This window comes from Euleptes europaea, chromosome 3 (assembly GCF_029931775.1).
Source record: "Euleptes europaea isolate rEulEur1 chromosome 3, rEulEur1.hap1, whole genome shotgun sequence".
NCBI classification, from domain to species: domain Eukaryota; kingdom Metazoa; phylum Chordata; class Lepidosauria; order Squamata; family Sphaerodactylidae; genus Euleptes; species Euleptes europaea.
The window spans coordinates 57,703,810-57,722,193 of record NC_079314.1 but is presented as its reverse complement, the minus strand read 5'-3'; the positions used below and the strand labels follow the sequence as shown (position 1 = coordinate 57,722,193).

The 18,384-nt window shown below is 43.0% G+C and overlaps 1 protein-coding gene across 10 annotated transcripts in view; it reads right to left on the bottom strand.

Annotated features, from left to right (window-relative positions):
- CADPS2 (calcium dependent secretion activator 2) overlaps nt 1–18,384 on the bottom strand; it is a 401,370-nt gene that overhangs the window by 306,392 nt on the left and 76,594 nt on the right. For all 10 annotated transcript variants that reach the window (XM_056846115.1, XM_056846117.1, XM_056846119.1 and 7 more), the window contains exon 2: nt 11,079–11,192. In XM_056846115.1, the coding sequence (XP_056702093.1) occupies nt 11,079–11,192 (114 nt within the window). The remainder of the gene's footprint in view (nt 1–11,078; nt 11,193–18,384) is intronic.

Below are 18,384 nucleotides of genomic sequence, written 5' to 3'. Positions count from 1 at the left end.
TACCAAAAACGTTTTGCAAAAATTGATTCCACCTTATTTGTCAATTACTTTTATCCAGCCTTTCTGTCACCAAACCAGTGCTAGGGCAAACCAGTGCCAGAGGTCTGGAAAATGCTGTTTAATACAACAAACAATTACAATTTTTTTCTAGGTGGACCACCTTCCACTTTGTTAAAGGAAGAATTACAGCAACAAATAAAAGTTGCTATTTTCCACATGCAGAGGGGATTCCACACAACAACTAAAGCAATTGTTCTAGCGACTCAGTATAACATGATTTTTCAAAAGCTATACATGTCTATACTTGTTAAAACGGACAGCCAATTTTTTTTGGGAAGCTCTTATCATAATTTATTGTTACAGCCATTGGCCAGCATATGAATCTCTTACCTTCCTGTAACTTTATTGGGATTTCACTACAACCAGTGAACGGAAGACATACATGATCTATTCTTCAGTTTCAAGCACTGGATTCAGACCATGGAGGTCTAGATGGAAATCCTCACCAGGCCATGATGCTCAGTTTTGGCAAACCACTCACTCACTGTCCAATTATCTTACGGGGCTGCTGAGAACATGAACCTGGAAGTACACCAAGTTTTGGGAAGCCAGGGAAAGCTGACACCAGCAGCCTCTCCATTAAGCACAGTCCCCCTCCCCCATTTACATGTGTGCACAAACTCCCTTCATGGAGGAGAAAGCAAAGAGTGATTCTTTCATACTTCTTTAAGACTGCCAAGGCTATGAGGAACAGGAAAAGGTCACTTTCTGCTCTCTCCAGGTATCTCTCCCTGTATGATAGGAGACTGCCACCAGGTGGGAAAGCATTGGCCAAGGAGCCTCTGATCAGCTGCTAGCACTTCATTGAATTTTGGTCCTCGGCAGATGTCCCACATCATCGCCCCTTGACACCAGCCCTGAATATCCCAAGATCTTTGGAAGACAGGCAGGAAATAAGTGTAATAAGTAAATACAAGCTTCAACCCAGAATCTATGCAACCTTTATAATGGAGGAAGACCGAACTGTTCTCGATCCTTTCTATATCAAGGGCAGCTTCCCTACCCAACTACAGGAACACTGGCATGTGTCCAAACAGACAATTCCTTGGTTTTCAGAAGAAGGGAGAGTGATTTCCACCAATTCCCCCACCTCCTCCTGCAGACCCAACTTTACCTCCTATGCTGTATGTCTACTGTGTTAGCAGAGTTGGAGAAATAGTCCTGTCCCCACAACCACAGTTGCTTTCAATAACGTTTACTGCAACAACAGGATTTGTAAAATAATAATAATAATTAAAAAAAAAAACATTAACTAACTGTAAGTCTTCCAAAAAGCAGAGACCCCTTCAGCATATAAGAACTCACAGGCAAAAGTCCACAGATGCCTAGATATACACTACTGACTGTAAAAGCCCATGTACATAAGGAACTGGACGACACTTAACTGTAGTAATTTTAATAATGGTGTGAATAAAGCTGTCATTAGCTGATGATTTACTTTGCATTACAACTGTTCTTCTGGAATATGTGAGGGCTGTAGCAAGCAACATTTTTTTTGGAACCTTGAATAAATATTTTCTGAACTTTATATGTTAGCATGTCTCTGGCAGTTGCTTCAAGGTCAGGGAATTCCCAGAACTTTAGATACTGCACATTTTATTTATCTACAATTTTATTTACTTAATTTATACCCCGACTTTCTCACCAGTAGCTCACATTGTTCTCCTCTCCTCCATTTTATCCTCGCAACAACCTGTGAGGGAGGTTAGGCTGGGAGCGTGTCATCAGCCAACAGTCACCCAGTAACATTCAATGGCAGAGTGGGGATTCAAACCTGGGTCTCCTGGATTCTAATTTGACACTAACCAGTATTCCGCACTGGCTCTGTTCCACAGTAACAAGTGGTTATGGCTAAGAGTTGCTACTAACAGCTCCAGAGCAAACAGATAAAAATAAGAATGCACAAATATTTACTGCATCATGAGAAATGGCTGGCTATGATAGATCCTGCTAACAGTTTCCAAAACAAACTATTGAAGCAATAAAAAATAATAAGCTTCTTAACAGTATGTGCTACATGCAAAGATACCGACAGGGAACTATGTCCCAGTTTTAATCACTTTCTAGCTTTCCGAAACTTTTTTTTAAAGAAATGCACAACTGCTTGAAGTAACTATCAGTTACAGAACTCTAGAGCATCCAGGGAAATGGAGCATTGACACTGTACTCAAATGAATCAAATTCAAGGGGAAGTAGAGCAAGGACATTATAGTGCTAGCATTATGAATATGTTTGTTTCTCAACCCCCACCCCCAGCAAACCAGAATTCTCCATTTCCACCATGTCTAATCTTCATTCCCATCTTGACCATTGATCTGTGAACCTGAGTAAACTTCACATGTTAAAGCACAGCTTTTCAACACTTTAGCAGTACCAGCATCGCCCTGCTTCACTGAAAACTCTCAAAGCCTAGCCAGTGTACACAATGAGGAGCTTCAGTGATTATCAGAGGAAAAAACACTTTGGAAAAGCGGCTGTCTGGAGATGCGCATAATGCTTAACTCTTCCCCTGCAAAATAAAGAAAACATTTGGAATCCTACAAGAGGAAAAGTGATGGCAGCATAGGGGAGGGGGAATTTTGATCAGAGAAGTGGCAGGCAGGAAGAGGGTGAATTATCTCTTCTTGCCAACCCCCTACAAATACTCCCTCGTATGTCTCTGGGTCGTGTTGACGGACATGTTCTGGGATTCTGTGCCTCTGATGAACTTGTGAGCCCAATTCAGATCAGGACTGTAGCATGAACAAGGAGGCCTCTGTCCAACATCAATTTTCTGGACTTGAAACTGTCCCATTGGGATAATCATGTACACTGAATGGGGTACATGTAGGCTTCCCCAAAAGGACACCCACCCCTCAGAACCATTACAGGTCTGGGAAAACAACAGAGGGTTAGCCCTCCAGAGGAAATAAAATACTGAACTGTTCTGACTCCACATAAGGCACCTTGTGTTATGATTTATTTTTCTTGGATTTCAACAACACATATTTGCATGCAAAGTCTGTTATGTCATAGCAGAATAGCACACTGAAAATTTGCACCCAAGGTTTTACCAAGGTTGTTTAATTAAATTAGCTACACTACAACTGGCAGCTTCAATATTTTATTATACCAGACAAGAGTTTGACAGGAAATTTTGAACAACGGGTCTGTACTACTTCAGACTGCAAGTAGGAGCTAACAGGCAATGCCTTCCTCACAGCAAAGTAATTGCTAGGGAGTCAGAGTCACAAGAGTTCTAGCTTAGCCTTTTTGCCTCACAAAACCCTAGTATGTCAAGAAAAGGCTAGCATCCATCTAGCTGTCTATGAACAGGGATTTTTAACTGGAATTTTGAGGAGACACAGGCTTACCTCCTCACTGAATATCAGGCACCAAAGTAGGAGGCAAAACAGAAGTTCTTTAGCCCTGTCAAAACCCATCCCACACTATAGAGTCTGACAAATCAAAATATCTGGACTTGTGATCTCTTATATTTGTTCTGGTTTATTTGGTCCTAAATGAGTATGACCAAAGCTATTGATAATTTGCCACTTTTCAAATAGAACAGAACCTTGGCTTACCTGTGAAGGTTCCTTCTACACTGAGGGAGGAGTACATCTTCATCAGAGGGTTTTGTCGTTCCTATGCTCAGGGAGGCAGGATCCAAAAAACCTTTGCTTCCTGTCACATGTGCTAGGACCGCCCTCTGATATCCAGTTCGAGGACTTCCATAGAAGAATTTTTAAAAACAGTAGGACAGATGTGCACCCAAAAGAACAAGGAGCAGCCAGTGCAAAAAACACAGCCTAAAACCAAGAATTAGTAACAAGTAGAACATGAAAATACTTTATTCTAATTCCCCTTATTTATTATTCCTATATATAACATATTGTTTTCCCATTTTAAAATATATATTTTTAATTCAGCTTTATCTGGACACTTGACATTCTTCATCTTGATCCATTCTTCACCCTGGGCGAGCAAGATGTACTCTTCCCTCAGTGTAGAAGGAACCTTCACAGGTAAGCCAAGGTTCCGTTCTCCCACTGAGTTCGGAGTACATCTTCATCAGCGGGATCTTCAAAAGCTGACGTTCACTGGAAGGGAGTCTTCATTGATCATTTGATACAACATTCTGGAGGACTCTCCTGCTGAATGCTGTGTCGGATGAAGAACAGGCATTTATCTTGTAGTGTCTTATGAATATAGAAGGGCTCGACCAGGTCGCAGCCTTACAGATTTCTTCCACGGATGCATGGCCATCAAATGCTGCTGAAGTAGCGGCACTGTGGACTGAGTGAGCGGTAATTCCTAACGGCACTGGTATGTTGCTAAGTTGATAGCACAGCTGGATACACTGTTTGATGCACTTGCTGATAGCTGCCTTTATTGGGTGATGAAATAGAAACGAATAAAGACTCCGAGCACCAGAAAGGTTCCATCCTTCTCAAAAGGATGCATAAAGCTCTTTTCACGTCCAGTGTGCCAGTTCTTCTCCATTGGATGAGAAGGGTGAGGGCAAAAGGATGGAAGATGGAGTTCCTGTTGTCTATGGAACTTAGAATTTACCTTCGGGTTAAAGGCCGGATGTGGACGTAGTACTACTTTATCCGCGTGGAAGACGCAGAGGCTTTTTCTAGATGACAAAGCAGCCAGTTCCAACACCCTTCTAGCTGATGTAACAGTCGTGAGGAAGAGAACTTTCATCCTAAGGTGACCCAGGGAAGCCTCCCGTAAGGGTTCAAATGGGTGTCAAGTCAGAGCCTGGAGTACCACGTGAAGTCTCCAAGTTGGAAATGTATGAATTGTCGGAGGAGAGATGGCCGAGGCTCCTTTCAAGAAAGTGACTATGTGGGGATGCCTTGACGTTGGGTAGCCATCCAGTTGGGGAACAACCGTCACAATCGCCATCACCTGTCGTTTGAGAGTAGATGCCTTCAGCCCTTTAGCTAATCCCTCCTGGAGAAAGTCAGGCAAGTTGTCAGTGGAAATGGTCACTGGATCAGTATTTTTTCTCCCGCCAATCTAGCGAAGGCCTTCCAGGAAAAATTGTATATGCACCTGGTGGATTGTTTCCTGGCTTCCAACATGGTGTCGACGACCTCTGAGGAATAGCCCGTCTCTAGCAACCTTGACCTTTCAAGAGCCAGGTGGTCAGCTTTAACCAGGCTGGATCTGGGTGTACTAAGGGGCCCTGTTGGAGAAGGTCCTGGACTGGAGGTAGGGACCATGGCTCCTGGATCTATAGATCTCTCAGTGTCATGAACCAAGGTCATTGGGGGCATTGAAGGGCTATGAAGATGACCAGGGCCCTCTCGTGTCTGATTTTTCATAGAGCTTTGGAGATCACTGGTAGAGGTGGAAATGCATAAAGGAGACCCCGTGGCCATGGGGACAACAGTGCGTCTATTCCCTCTGCCCTTGGATGCATAAATCTTGACAGGAACCTTGGGAGCTGGTGATTTTCACCTATTGCAAAGAGGTCCATGATGGATCTTCTGAATTTCTCCATTATTTGAAGGAAGGTCTCTCTCTTCAAGGACCACTCCTCCTCGTCCACCTGCTGTCGACTGAGCCAATCTGCCTGCTCGTTTAGTACTCCTTTTATGTGCTCTGCCCTGATGGACACCAAGTGAGCCTCTGCCCAATTCAGAATTGTTATGGCTTCTGCGTGAAGGGAGAAGGAACGAGACCCGCCTTGCTTGTTTATGTCAGCTTTTGCTGAGACATTGTCCGTTCTCAGCAGGACGTGACTGTTCTCGATTCTTGGCTGAAACTCTATCAAGTCTTTCCGGATTGCCCGTAATTCCAGCCGATTTATGTGGAGGTGACTCTCTTCCGGTGTCCAACGACCCTGTGCTACTTGTTGCTGCAGAATCACCCCCCAGCCTTCCAAGCTGGCATCGGTGAAAATCTGGATCGTGGAGATCGGGAGATAGTTCTGGCCCTTGGCTAGGCTGTAGGACCTGGTCCACCACCTTAAGCTGTCCTTCACTTGTCTCGCGACGGAAAGGCATGGGTTCCTCTTTTGAGTTATCTGCAGTTGAAATGGCTTGAGAAACCATTGCAGGTCCCTCATGTGGAGGCAAGCCCATGGCACAATCCCTATGCATGCCACCATTTCCCCCTGCAGTCTGACTAAGGACGACAGGCCGGAGGATTTGGAAAGAATCACTGTCCTTGTCAACTTGACAATGGAGGAAATTTTCTGTCTGGGGGACTGGTTCGATTGCCCTGATTTGAAGCAGGTGGTCTATGGCTGCTTGATTGCGGGCTATCTTGTCTGGTTTGGAAGAGGAGGGGGAGAGAAAGAAGCGGTTTGGGTGGGATTTGCGTAATCTAGGCTGTATCCCTCGTGAATAATCTTCTGCACCCAAGTGTCTGGGTGAAGGGAGTCCCAGGTATTGGCAAAAAGCTGGAGTCTTCCCCCCACTGGACTGTCCCAGCAGTCATTGTTTCCCGGGTTTCTCACTAAACCTGTTGGACTTGTCCAAGTGTTATTGTGGCTGGAATCCCTTGTTAAACCTGGGGCCCTTGTGAAAGGATCCCCTTCCAGAATTCCAGCTGTTCCTTCCGTTGTCCGCTCTGCCCCTTGCCAGGGTGTGAGAGGTTCGGAAGGGACGAAAGGAAGAAGAGTAAGAGGTCTTACCTTCTTTCCTTATGTATTTTGGCAAGGCCTTTTTCTTGTCTTTCATCTCGACTAGTATGTAGTTTAGAGCCGAACAGCCGATCACCCTCGAATGGGTATCCCAACAGGATGGATTTGGAACTGAAGTCAGCTGACCAGGACCGGAGCCAAAGTGCCCTCCTAGAAATAGAGGAAACTGCCAGTGCCCTGGCCGACATAGTCATGGAATCAAGAGTGGCGTCCGCCATAAACTTTACTGCTTTCAGAACTCTGTTAAGACCACTCAGAACCCTTTTATTGTCTTGTGGAGTCAGGTCAATTATTTTTCTGATCCACATGATGGATGCCCGAGCCACCAATGCTGCCGTAGCCGATGCTTGTATGGATACGGCCGAAGCCTCAAGGGCCTTTTTGATAGCATAATCAGCTTTTCTATCTAGAGGGTCCCTGATGTTGCCAGCCCCATCCTCAGAAAGTAAGCCAGTGGATTGCAGAGTGGCGACTGGTGCTTCAACTAAGGGAACCTGAAGGAGGGTAGACTCTCGGGATTCTAGATTATACATTCTTCTAACAGCAGTGGGGAGCTGTCTGTTAGAGAGAGGCTTCTCCCATTCATTTTTGAGAAAGTCCTCAAAGTATTCAGGAAAAGGCACAGCCCGGGTATGGTGAAGAATTCCTTCATGCCCCTAAACTTAGCCTTACTTTTGGAAGCCTCTGAGTCCTCATCCTCATGAAGTTCTAAGGCTGCCAATACCTTGCTCAGGAACGCCTGATAATCTTCCCCGGCAAATAACCGGGATTGTTGTTCCTGATTTTGAGTCTCCTCCCCCTCATCTTCTCCTGAGAACTTGCCCTCTTTTCTATCGCTAGAAGAGGGAGAAGGGGACCTGTTCCTGCTGGAAGAGGATAATGGTGCCTTCCTTGCTGCCTTAGTTGGCCAGGCATGGGTGTGTCACTGGAGCATTCCCCACGTTCTGACTCAGAGTGGATGGAAGTCCTGGAACCCAGGGATGAGGCTCTGGATCTTGTGACGTCCCCACAAGAATGATAGCTAATTTGGGCAACTCCTCTCTCAATGCCTGCCACATTAAATTTATCAGACTTAAGTTGCCCTTCCCCCCTTTCGCATTATAAAATGAACATTTTCAACATTACCCAGGGTAGTCCCAGTCGCATGAACTCCAGAGGAGCCGGCATCACTGGGATCAAGTTCGCCCTCGTAACCTCTAGAGGCCGAACGAGGAGTTGCGGCGGCCATCTTGTCTGTGCGCGTCTTTTTCGCACTATTTTGAACGTCTCCCGGCTGAAGGCTCCGTTTTTGTGCCACCGCCTGCAAATCGGGCCGATTCGCCCATTTTTCTCCTTTGCGGCTCTTGGACGGTGCTAGGGAAAGCTGTCGGGGGGGGGGGAGGAGTCCTTCAACTTGCTCCTGGTCTCCTGACATTAATTCCTCTGAAGCCCTATCTCCACTCTCAGACATATTGTAAACGGAGGAGGGGGGAGGGGAGGGGGAGACAGAGGCAAAGATGAGGGAAAACAGTAGATACAAGAGGAAAAGGCTGCTGGGTGCACACAGACCAAGATTAGGACTAAGAAAAAACACAGAAATAAAGTTAGACAGGAATAATTATTGAAGTGCAAAGGCTAGGAAAGAAGGTTTGCTACAGAGCTAACCACAAATGCTGCTTCTCCCTCTAAGGCAGGAAGAGAACTGAATATCAGAGGGCAGTCCTAGTACATGTGACAGGAAGCAAAGGTTTTTTGGATCCTGCCTCCCTGAGCATAGGAACGACAAAACCCGCTGATGAAGATGTACTCCGAACTCAGTGGGAGAACAATACTTACCTGAAGAGTTACTGATTGCATAGGGTTGAAGAAGTGGACAATGCAGTCTAGAAATTCAGTACATCCCCTTCCCCCCTCCTCATGTGGGGCTATGGGGATGGACAGACAGGGAAAAACAAAAATAAGCCCTTGAGATTTATGCAAGGACTAGAGGAGAATGAAAATTACTTGGTTTACCCAAAATAATGCATATTAAGTAGACACACGATAGCCCCACAAGGTTCCTTCCAGGGTAATAAAGCAAGTAAAAGAAAGGAACTATTTACACTGAAAAGCAGTGAGCTAGACAATGAGCTTGTGTTTGCTAAAAGAAAAAAATAAACTGGGAAATTACAGAAAAGTTCTGAGTAGTAAGGTCAAATCAGAATGTGGAACAGCTTCTTTAATGAAGTAGTTCTCGCTAACAAAACAGAAAAGTATTTCGCAATATAAGCAGACTAAACAATTTATCCCGTTCATTTTGTTTAAGGCATGTCCCTGTGAAAAATTGACAAAGCAACAGCTTCAGTTTACTTCTGCCTGTTAGCCTCTTTCCTGCTCAGCTAGGCTATAATGCAGCCATCAAAAAGAGAACGTGAAATAATAAGCACAATTGTTTCAACACCATTACAACTATTACTTCAGAGAATACAAGCGTGTAGAGATCCTGATTTCCCAGTTTGCCCTTTCCGTGAAGCACCACAGTGGAAAACAGAAATTGAACAAAGCTCCAAGACCCCCCTCTCCTTGTTTCCAAATGTCAAAGAAACTCGTCCTGCCACTGCCAGAGCTTCTCAATCACCCCAGCAGACTACCATAAAGGCAATTTATTCTCCCCTGGACTCTATAAACAGATCATGAACACTGATCTTGCTAGTTTGTATAAATTTAACACTGCACTGCCCATTAGTTCCTTGCCGGATTTCAGCCACAGACACGCCGATCTTCTTCTGTTTGCTCAATATGTGGCCCTGTTTGGCTTACATAGATGTTAGCTTCAGATTTGACACCTTAAAAATCGGAAACACACAGTTGCTTACTTCAGTGGAGTGCTCTCAGAGGTATTTCAATCCAAGCATGGCTAATATCATGGGGGGGGGGGGCAGAGCCATGACAAAAAAAATGTTCTAAATGCCACCACCAAAAATGGAAAGCTCATTTTGCATTATCATCCACAGGCAGGAAATATTTACATTGATCTTTCCAGACTATCCAGATTTAATCCACCCAGTATTGAAGTTGTGACATCGCTGCATCATATTAAACATGGTCTCATGAAAGCTGCACAGGCCCCTACCTCCCCCCTACCCCGAGGCCATACAGCAGAAAGATGCCCATCGATATGCCAAATGCTATTAAGAATAAAAGAAAGGCCCTGCTGGATCAGACCAAGGCCCATCAAGTCCAGCAGTCTGTTCACACAGTGGCCAACCAGGTGCCTTTCGGAAGCCACAAACAAGACGACTGCAGCAGCACCATCCTGCCTGTGTTCCACCGTACCCAAAATAATAGGCATGCTCCTCTGATACTAGAGAGAATAGGTATGCAGTATGACCAGTATCCATTCTAACTAATAGCCATGAATACCCCTCTCCTCCATGAATATGTCCGCTCCCCTCTTAAAGCCCTCCAAGCTGGCAGCCATCACCACATCCTGGAGCAGGGAGTTCCACAATTTAACTATGTGTTGTGTGAAAAAATATTTCCTTTTATCTGTTTTGAATCTCTCGCTCTCCAGCTTTAGCAGATGACCCCGTGTTCTAGTATTATGGGAAAGGGAGAAAAACTTCTCCCTGTCCACTCTCTCCAAACCAATATTCCTATCTATCCATCCATCTGACAGAGCTATCAGACTTTATGCATAGCCTTTAAAGGTTGATGAGGTTCTATATCATTTTGCTGTACAAATTCACTTGTTTGCAACCAAAATCAAAAAGTGAGATAAGCCTCAAACCAGTGCTTTGCAGGGGGAAAAATATTCTGGCTGAACCAACAGCAGAAATCCCCTAAACTCTAGGGCCAGAGCATTTCATTAGGGAAAAAATATTGATTCCTTTCATTCTAGCACCCCCCACATATTAACTTGATGTTTTTCTTCTCTTAGAAGAAGAGAACCCATGGTTTTTGTTGCCTGTACACTAACAAGACCACATTTCTCCAGTTTCCCACCAATTACACATGACTCTTGTTTGGAATAACCAAGATTAATGGGGCTGGCAGGATACTGCTCCACTTTCAAGTGTGTTATTGCATAGCACAATTATCGCTTTAAGCACAGTCTCTTCTGCCAGACATGAAACTAAATTCTAGCTTATACTGGGTGCCCTACCAAGTTTGAGCCAGGTCTGCTCAACTGCATTCTCTCAGGATTATTATTTTTTTAAAGCACCATATTCTTCAGTTAGGTAGATGGTCTTTGCATCTGCCAATTCCTCCATTCACTGTTACCTGCAAATGTTGCTGTTCCTCCTGAAAATTAGAGGAAATGACCATGTTTCTAAATGATTCACAAATTGCAGGATAATTTAGGTATTTACACAAAGTGCACAATGTTTAAAACTGCGGGCGGGGGGGACCTGCTTACCTCATAATAGCTTCGAACTGCATTACAAAATGCTTCGTCAGCCACAATTTGTGTCTCTCCATTGAGAAAAGCTTGAAAGCGCTCCTTCACAACCAGTAGCTGTTGCTTGTTCAGCTGGAAAGAGAACAATAATGTACTTAGTAAAGCGAAATGGTTTAGTTTATTCCATCATTTATCCTCAACAGCCATATGGGATAGGCTGGGCTGCCATGACGCTGGCCTGAGATATATGTAACCCTACTCATGTTTAATGGACTGGGAAACCTTGCCCTTCTGACATAAGAATTCCCACTTTGTCACTATTTCCAACAGTTTGGTTACAGAAGAAATATTTGGGTAACTTGTACCCCCACCTGTGTGCTTGAAGAACAATCGAGGTGGATTACAACAAAATATAAATTAAAAACAAACATAACTTTAAAAACGTTTAAAATGTTACCCTCACTTTTAAGTTGGGTTTCTTTCTCCCACCCCCTTTTCTTTAGTTGTTTTACAGTTGCAGATCAAACACGAGAAGCAGTCAGGGCTCAAAGCAGCAGACAAGGAGACAACATAAAATCACAGAAAACTGTATTGATGAAGATAAACTTAGCAGTCATCTAAAATAAATATTAGCAGCCACCCGACAGTCCTCTAGAACAGTGGTTCTCAACTGGTGGTACGAATGCCACTCACGGGACACAGAAGTAGTCTAGGTGGGATGCAGGGCTTTCATAAGAATTACTAAGAATCTGCTCTCACTCAACCCGCATATCCACTTGCAAGCATGATATACCATCTCCTGCTGAGTCCACCCACCACAGATTACCCATCTATGACCTTTTAGCATAATAGCAGTAACCTTGGATACTTGGTGTTCCTTCTAATCTCATCTACTTTGCCCACCAGCAAGTAGCTTTGATGTGCTGCTTCCTGCTGATCCTATCTTCCAGGGATTATCTATTGCATTACTGTAATATTTATGCTTTTAAACCTTAACATATATGAGAAATATAGTAACAGAATACCTGTAAACACTGTTCTTGAGAAAAGCAGGGTTTTTATTTCTACCACGGTAGGACCCCATTTCTTTGACAGAGTGACTGATAGGATGAAAGATATGAAAGGCTGAGAACCACTGTTGTACAAAATCTCTCAAACATGCCCATAAGCTTTATTTCAGCACCCCAATTAATCCCCTGTTCAGCAGTCTACCGTCTCCATCATGGCCTCCAAAGTTACTTCAGCAGCACCACTGGCACCCCACATACAACATATTTTTTTCTCTCTTCCTTTTGTAAAAAGCTTCAGAAGTGGGAGCATGGTCAGAGGAATATGCTCAATAGAGTTAGTACAGTGGCCAAGTGAACTGAGCTGGTCTCATGCATTTGCTTCTCCCTTCATTGGCTGTGTCATTAGCCCAATCTCATCAGATGTTGGAAGCTAAAAAGGGTTGGCCTTGATTGGTACTTGGATGGGAGACCACCAAGGAATACTAGGGCTGTTATGCAGAGGCAGGCAATGACAAACCACCTCTATCTTCTCTTGCCTTGAAAACACTACAGGGTCGCCATAAATTGGCTGTGACTTGACAGTACTTTCCACCACCAGTGTAAGCCACACTGTTATTACAATTTCATTAGCAGCAACACAGAGATCGTGCAAGGCTGCATTTACCAGCAGAAGGTGTGGTCATTACCTATAGTGAATAGATTAGAGCATGCTTTTTTATTAGCTAGAGTAAACGCTTTCCCATCTAAAATGCTTTCCAGCAGATATTCCCAAATCCCAAGGCATGAACGTTTATGCTCGTGTAATCTTAATTCAATCGATACTATTGATCACATAATTTTAGACTGTCCTTTTTATGAATGTACCCGTGAAAAACTATTGTCTGCTTTATTAGCTACCAAAAGATCTTTGAACAACGAACTGAAATGTCAATTTCTCTTGAATGACTCAATCCCTGAAATAACGGCAATGGTAGCTCAATTTCTTGCTGAGGTGCTGAAGATTAAAACTGTTCTTAACTAGTATATTTTGTAAATCATAATTTATAGGGATTATTACTAATCCCTAATTTAAAGGGTACTGTACTTATATCCTGCTTCGATCATTGGCTAAAGTATGTAATTATGCCAATAAAGGTATGTGTATGTGTTTAGAGCATGCTCAGTATGTACAGTATGGACTGGCTATACCCAAGATCCCAGCAGGTCAATCTGGCCTTGGAATGGAACAAAAAACAAGAGGCAATTGGTGCAATGGGGGAGAATTATTTTAATTGAACTGTGAGACATCTATGCATTTTGCAAAAACTTCATCAAGGGGATCTGGAAAATATCACAGCCTGAACATTTCAAACACAAACAGTGTTTGAGCAAACACTGATGAAGTGTATGCGAAACACGCAGGGGTCTCAGAGTGAATTAAAATTAACCTTCCTGCTGCACCAATTGTCTGTTTTTGCTCCTTGCAACCCTCCTTTTCTTGCTAGGAAAGGTGCAACAGCACCAGGTGGGAAGGGAAAAGCCCACACCAATTTTATTGATTCAAAGGCCTGCTTTCAAATAAGTTGTAAAGGAGAAGTTGTCCCTGGGCCTCCCCAATGCTAGTCCACCGGCCCTAAAAAGCAAAGCAACTGTATAAATATCTATCTATATGCCATGGATATATAGGCAATGCAGTAATTCAAGTATTTTGTGCATGTATGAAGGTGGTAGTTATATCATGACAGTAGCAGGACTGAGAATTACAGAATATATTGTATACTGCTGCAAAGCATGTACTCAAAAGGAACTAGCCAGCCTTTCTTCTTATAACTACATGTGAACTCTCCCTCCCCAGCCAACATTTCATTCCAGCAGGATAAAACAAGTCCCTGTTCCACCCAAAGATGTTCAAAAATACCAATGTACCAAAATACTGAGGCAACAGTCCATGCAATGCAAATATGCCAGAGCCAAGATTTTGTTCCAAGATTTTGTAAAATGGGAATAATACTTGTGCGTTCCCACATTATACAGCAATGTAGCTGTTTGTTCATATGCATTCTCTATTGTGGTCCCCACTTTATGGAATGGCCTGCCTGAAGAGGTCAGGAAGGCTTCCCGTCCACCTCTGTCATTTTGGAAACTGTAAAACAGAACTGTACAGGGGAACATGTTTACAAAGTTACTAGCCTCCAGCTGGGGGCTGCAGTTCTCCCAGAATTACAACCAATCTCCACGCCACGGAGATCAGTTTTCCTGGAGGAAATGGCAGCTTCAGAGCTTCATTAGGCATCTGCCAACACTCTTCCTAGTGCCTGCCAAGTGTTTTAAGAAAGTGGTTGGAGCTTTTGCCCAGCAGGGCTTCTGATTGGCTGTGCAGATTTTTATAAAGTTGCTTTGACAGTAGCTGCCATCGCAACACAAGAATCTTTATTGAGTGATTCAGGATAAGCTGTGTGAATGCAGGAAATTAATATATATATATATATATATGTTCATTTTAAAAGACATTATTGTTGCACCTGAAATGTTGAAGGGTTACTATTAAGAGTTATGCACAGCCTTATTCTCCGATATTTTGTGCTTGGCTTCACTTTTTGTGGTAGCCATTTTGTAGTTGCAGAACCCTCTGAGTCAGAATCCCAAGATCAAAAATGTGGGGGATCTTTGCTCTAAGGCATCACATCCCCACTGAGCTCCCTCCCCAACGCACCTTCCCCTAATCTTCAGAAATTTCCCCAGCTGGAGATGGCAACACTATTTATAAGGTTAACAGGGCAATAATATAATGGAATGGTTCAGAACGGTTCTTTTATAAAGAGAACAGGTTTGCAATGTATGCCACTATGTATGCTATGAGTTATTTTTTGTATGCATTATCCTACTTTTACTGCATTGTTTTCTACTTTTGTAATTCCATGTTCTGCACCGCAGTGATATCAGGCCTGATACTATTTTTCACTGTTTCTAATTTTTGTAATCCTACTCCTATTGCATTGTTTATTTGACCTCCCATGCTATTTGATTGCATTGTTTTACCCCATGCACTATGCCTTGAGACTCAATGAGAAGGTGGACTATACTAGCCCTTCAAAAGTACTATTTATCATTTTACATTAGGTTCCAGAACAGAATGGTCTGAAGTAGGCCTTTAAGATGGCACCAAGCTTTCCAGCTAGTCAATAAAACTGTTCTAGGAGTTACTTCTTTTGCAGTATCAATCAACTTGAAGCTGGTCTTTAATATTTTTCCTGACATTCAGCACTTCATAAAAAAACCAGCGAGAAATAAATTGTGAGCTTTCTGTCCGTTCCTTAAGTATGCATGGAGCAGAATTATTTTATTAGACAGGCAAAATATTTACTCTCTTTTAGCAAACCAAAAGGCACTGTTTGCTAATAGAGGCACACTATAATTTGTCACATTCTTGTTATGCTAAATGGACTCATTGTTCCCAGAAATGCTTTATGATTAGATACTGTCACCTGCTCTATTTAAGTGCTTCAATCAATTTCTTACAGCTACCCATTATAAAGCTAGGAGAAGGAGCTAGCTACTGACACATATACAACCCTTGTCAACTTCTTACAGCTAGCTCTGTAACAAGGTAAAATGGTTTCCGTTGAAGTTTTTTTCTTGTGGACATTCCAATATAACGACAAGCCAGCAGATGGCATGATTATTTTGTGGCTGTAGCTTTCTTTTGGCAAGAAGCAAAAGGAATGTGTGACAAATTCATCTGCCTTTACTTAGTATAGAATGAAGCATAAACCACACACCACAAGTTGTCGATGCAAATAAGCAACCACTTAAGTTTGTGATTTGCTGTATCTGAAAATGTGAGCTATATGATATTCGCATATTGAAACTACTGCTAATTATGAGCTGAACTTTAAGTCTCAGCCACTTAATTATCGTGAATTATAGTTTATTCAGTGAGAGACAAAACGCTGTCAACTTCAAGTAGCATTGCACATAATTCCAGGACTTTGAAAACAAGCGCCAATGCCAAAACTGATCTTCTAATTCATCCCGGGAGAGCCAGCCTGGTATAGTGGTTAAGAGCGGGTCTGATTCCCCACTCCTTCACATGAGGAGGACCGGGTCTGATTTCCCACTCCTCCACATGAAAGCCTGCTGGGTGACCTTGGGCCAGTCACAGTTCACTCAGAACTCTCTCAGCCCATGCGGAGGCAGGCAGTGGCAAACTACCTCTGAACAGAGGAGGGCAACAAAGATGGTGAGGGGTCTGGAGACCAAGTTGAAGGAAAGGTTGAAGGAGCTGGGTATGTTTAGCCTGAAGAGGAGAAGACTGAGAGGGGATATGATAACCATGTTCAAGTACTTGAGAAGCTGTCAAATAGAGGAGGGTGCTGAGTTGTTTTCTGTTGCCCAAGAAGGTTGGACCAGAACCAGCGGGTTGAAATTAAATCAAAAGAGTTTCCGTCTAGACATTAGGAAGAATTTTCTAACAGTTAGAGAGTTCCTCAGTGGAACAGGCTTCCTCGGGAGGTGATAAGCTCTCCTTCCAGAGCATGTTAATTATAAATGTGTATTTACCACTAGCAAACAAAATAGCAAAAATCAGAGAAAATTGGCAAGGTTTAGAACATTATGTTGATGCACTGTCACACAATTTTCTGGAGTCTTCACTATTGGTAGCAGAAGATTTAAATGCTCGTTTGGGGCCTGATGACTATACTTTGGGAACAAAATATGGCCAACTTTGAGGATTCTGAATCGGAACAACAAAATATGCTGTTAGTTCGTACTTCCCTTGATCAGAGATCTAATCCAGCAGGCCTAACTAAGCCTAATCAAATTCGCTCAGACAGGGAGCCTGCAGATCTTAAATGGGGCCTGCCATGGGGACTATCCTGGGAAATTTACTTTTGTGTCGGGCAATAGAACCAGTGTCATTGATTATATGTTAGTCAGTGGATCACTTATGCAACTGGTCCAGTCCTTACAAGTATTACCTTATTTGGAAAGTGATCATTTACCTCTATTGGTACAAATTGCTTCCTTTTCGAGGAACATCAAATTAGTTAACCGATATGTGCCCCAACTTGAGTGTAATGGGAAACGAATTAGATGGTCAGGAAAAATAAACCAAGAATTTAAAAATCTTTTAAAAACAGAGGAATTCCAGAACATTCCTCAACTCCCCACAGATGGTGAAATTAATCACAATCTCTTGGTTATATACAATGAGGTGATCTGCAGGCTAAAAACGGCATTAAGCAGTTTGGATAAAAATAAAACGTATAAAATTGGAGAAACATATAGGCTCTCTAAACCCTGGTATGACACTGACTGTGTACTACAGGAAAAAAGCTCCTTACTTGACGCTACCACCAATTTATAAATTCAGGGCCAGAAGAGGACCAGAGGATATATCCTATACTCCTTAAACATAAACGAAGGTACAAATACCTAACAAAAAAAAGGACATTTATACAAAAAAACATTGGGAGCTCCTTGTACAAGCTGTTAGAAACAACGACTCTGCTACCTTTTGGAGACTTGCAAATCAGAGAGGTAAGACTCCCTCCCCTATGGAATTAAATGTAGCTCCTGATAGATGGACATCTTTTTTTCAGGGGCTATATGATGACCCTGAATCAAGTGTGTTGGATATAAATATGGGAAAGTTAGGAGAATGGCCCCCTGTCTCGCCGGCAGAAATAAAATCACACATAGGACGGTTAAAAAATGGCAAGGTGCCTGGCTCTGATGGTATCCCTCCTGAATTATTAAAGGAAAACGTTGACTGCTGGGCCCCTTTTCTGGCAACCCTATTTACTTACATCGACCAAACAGGCCGAATCCCAAAGGCGTGGAATATGGCAATAGTGGTTCCTATTTTTAAAAGGGGCGACAAAAAATATCCTACAAACTATAGGCCTATTAGCCTTTTAAGTATCATTAGTAAACTCTACTCCAGACATTTACTGGATAAATTCCTTATTTGGCTTGAACAAGAAGATGTGATAGTGCCAGAACAAGCGGGCTTTAGAGAAGGTAAATCTACAACTGACCACTGCCTGCTATTGCAGTACCTAAGTGAAAAATATACTTCAAAGGGTCCAACGTCCCTGCATGCAGCTTTCATTGATCTAAAAGCAGCCTTTGACTCAGTTTCAAGGCCTAAATTATGGCAAAAGTTAGAAGCAACAAATATCGACAGAAGGCTCTTGGCCCTTATACAGGCGGTACATGACCATTCATATCTCAGAGTCAGATGCAGTGCTAAAGGTCATCTCACAGACCCAATTAGGACAAAAAAAGGAGTCAGACAGGGATGTCTTTTAGCCCCTTTGCTGTTTATCTAT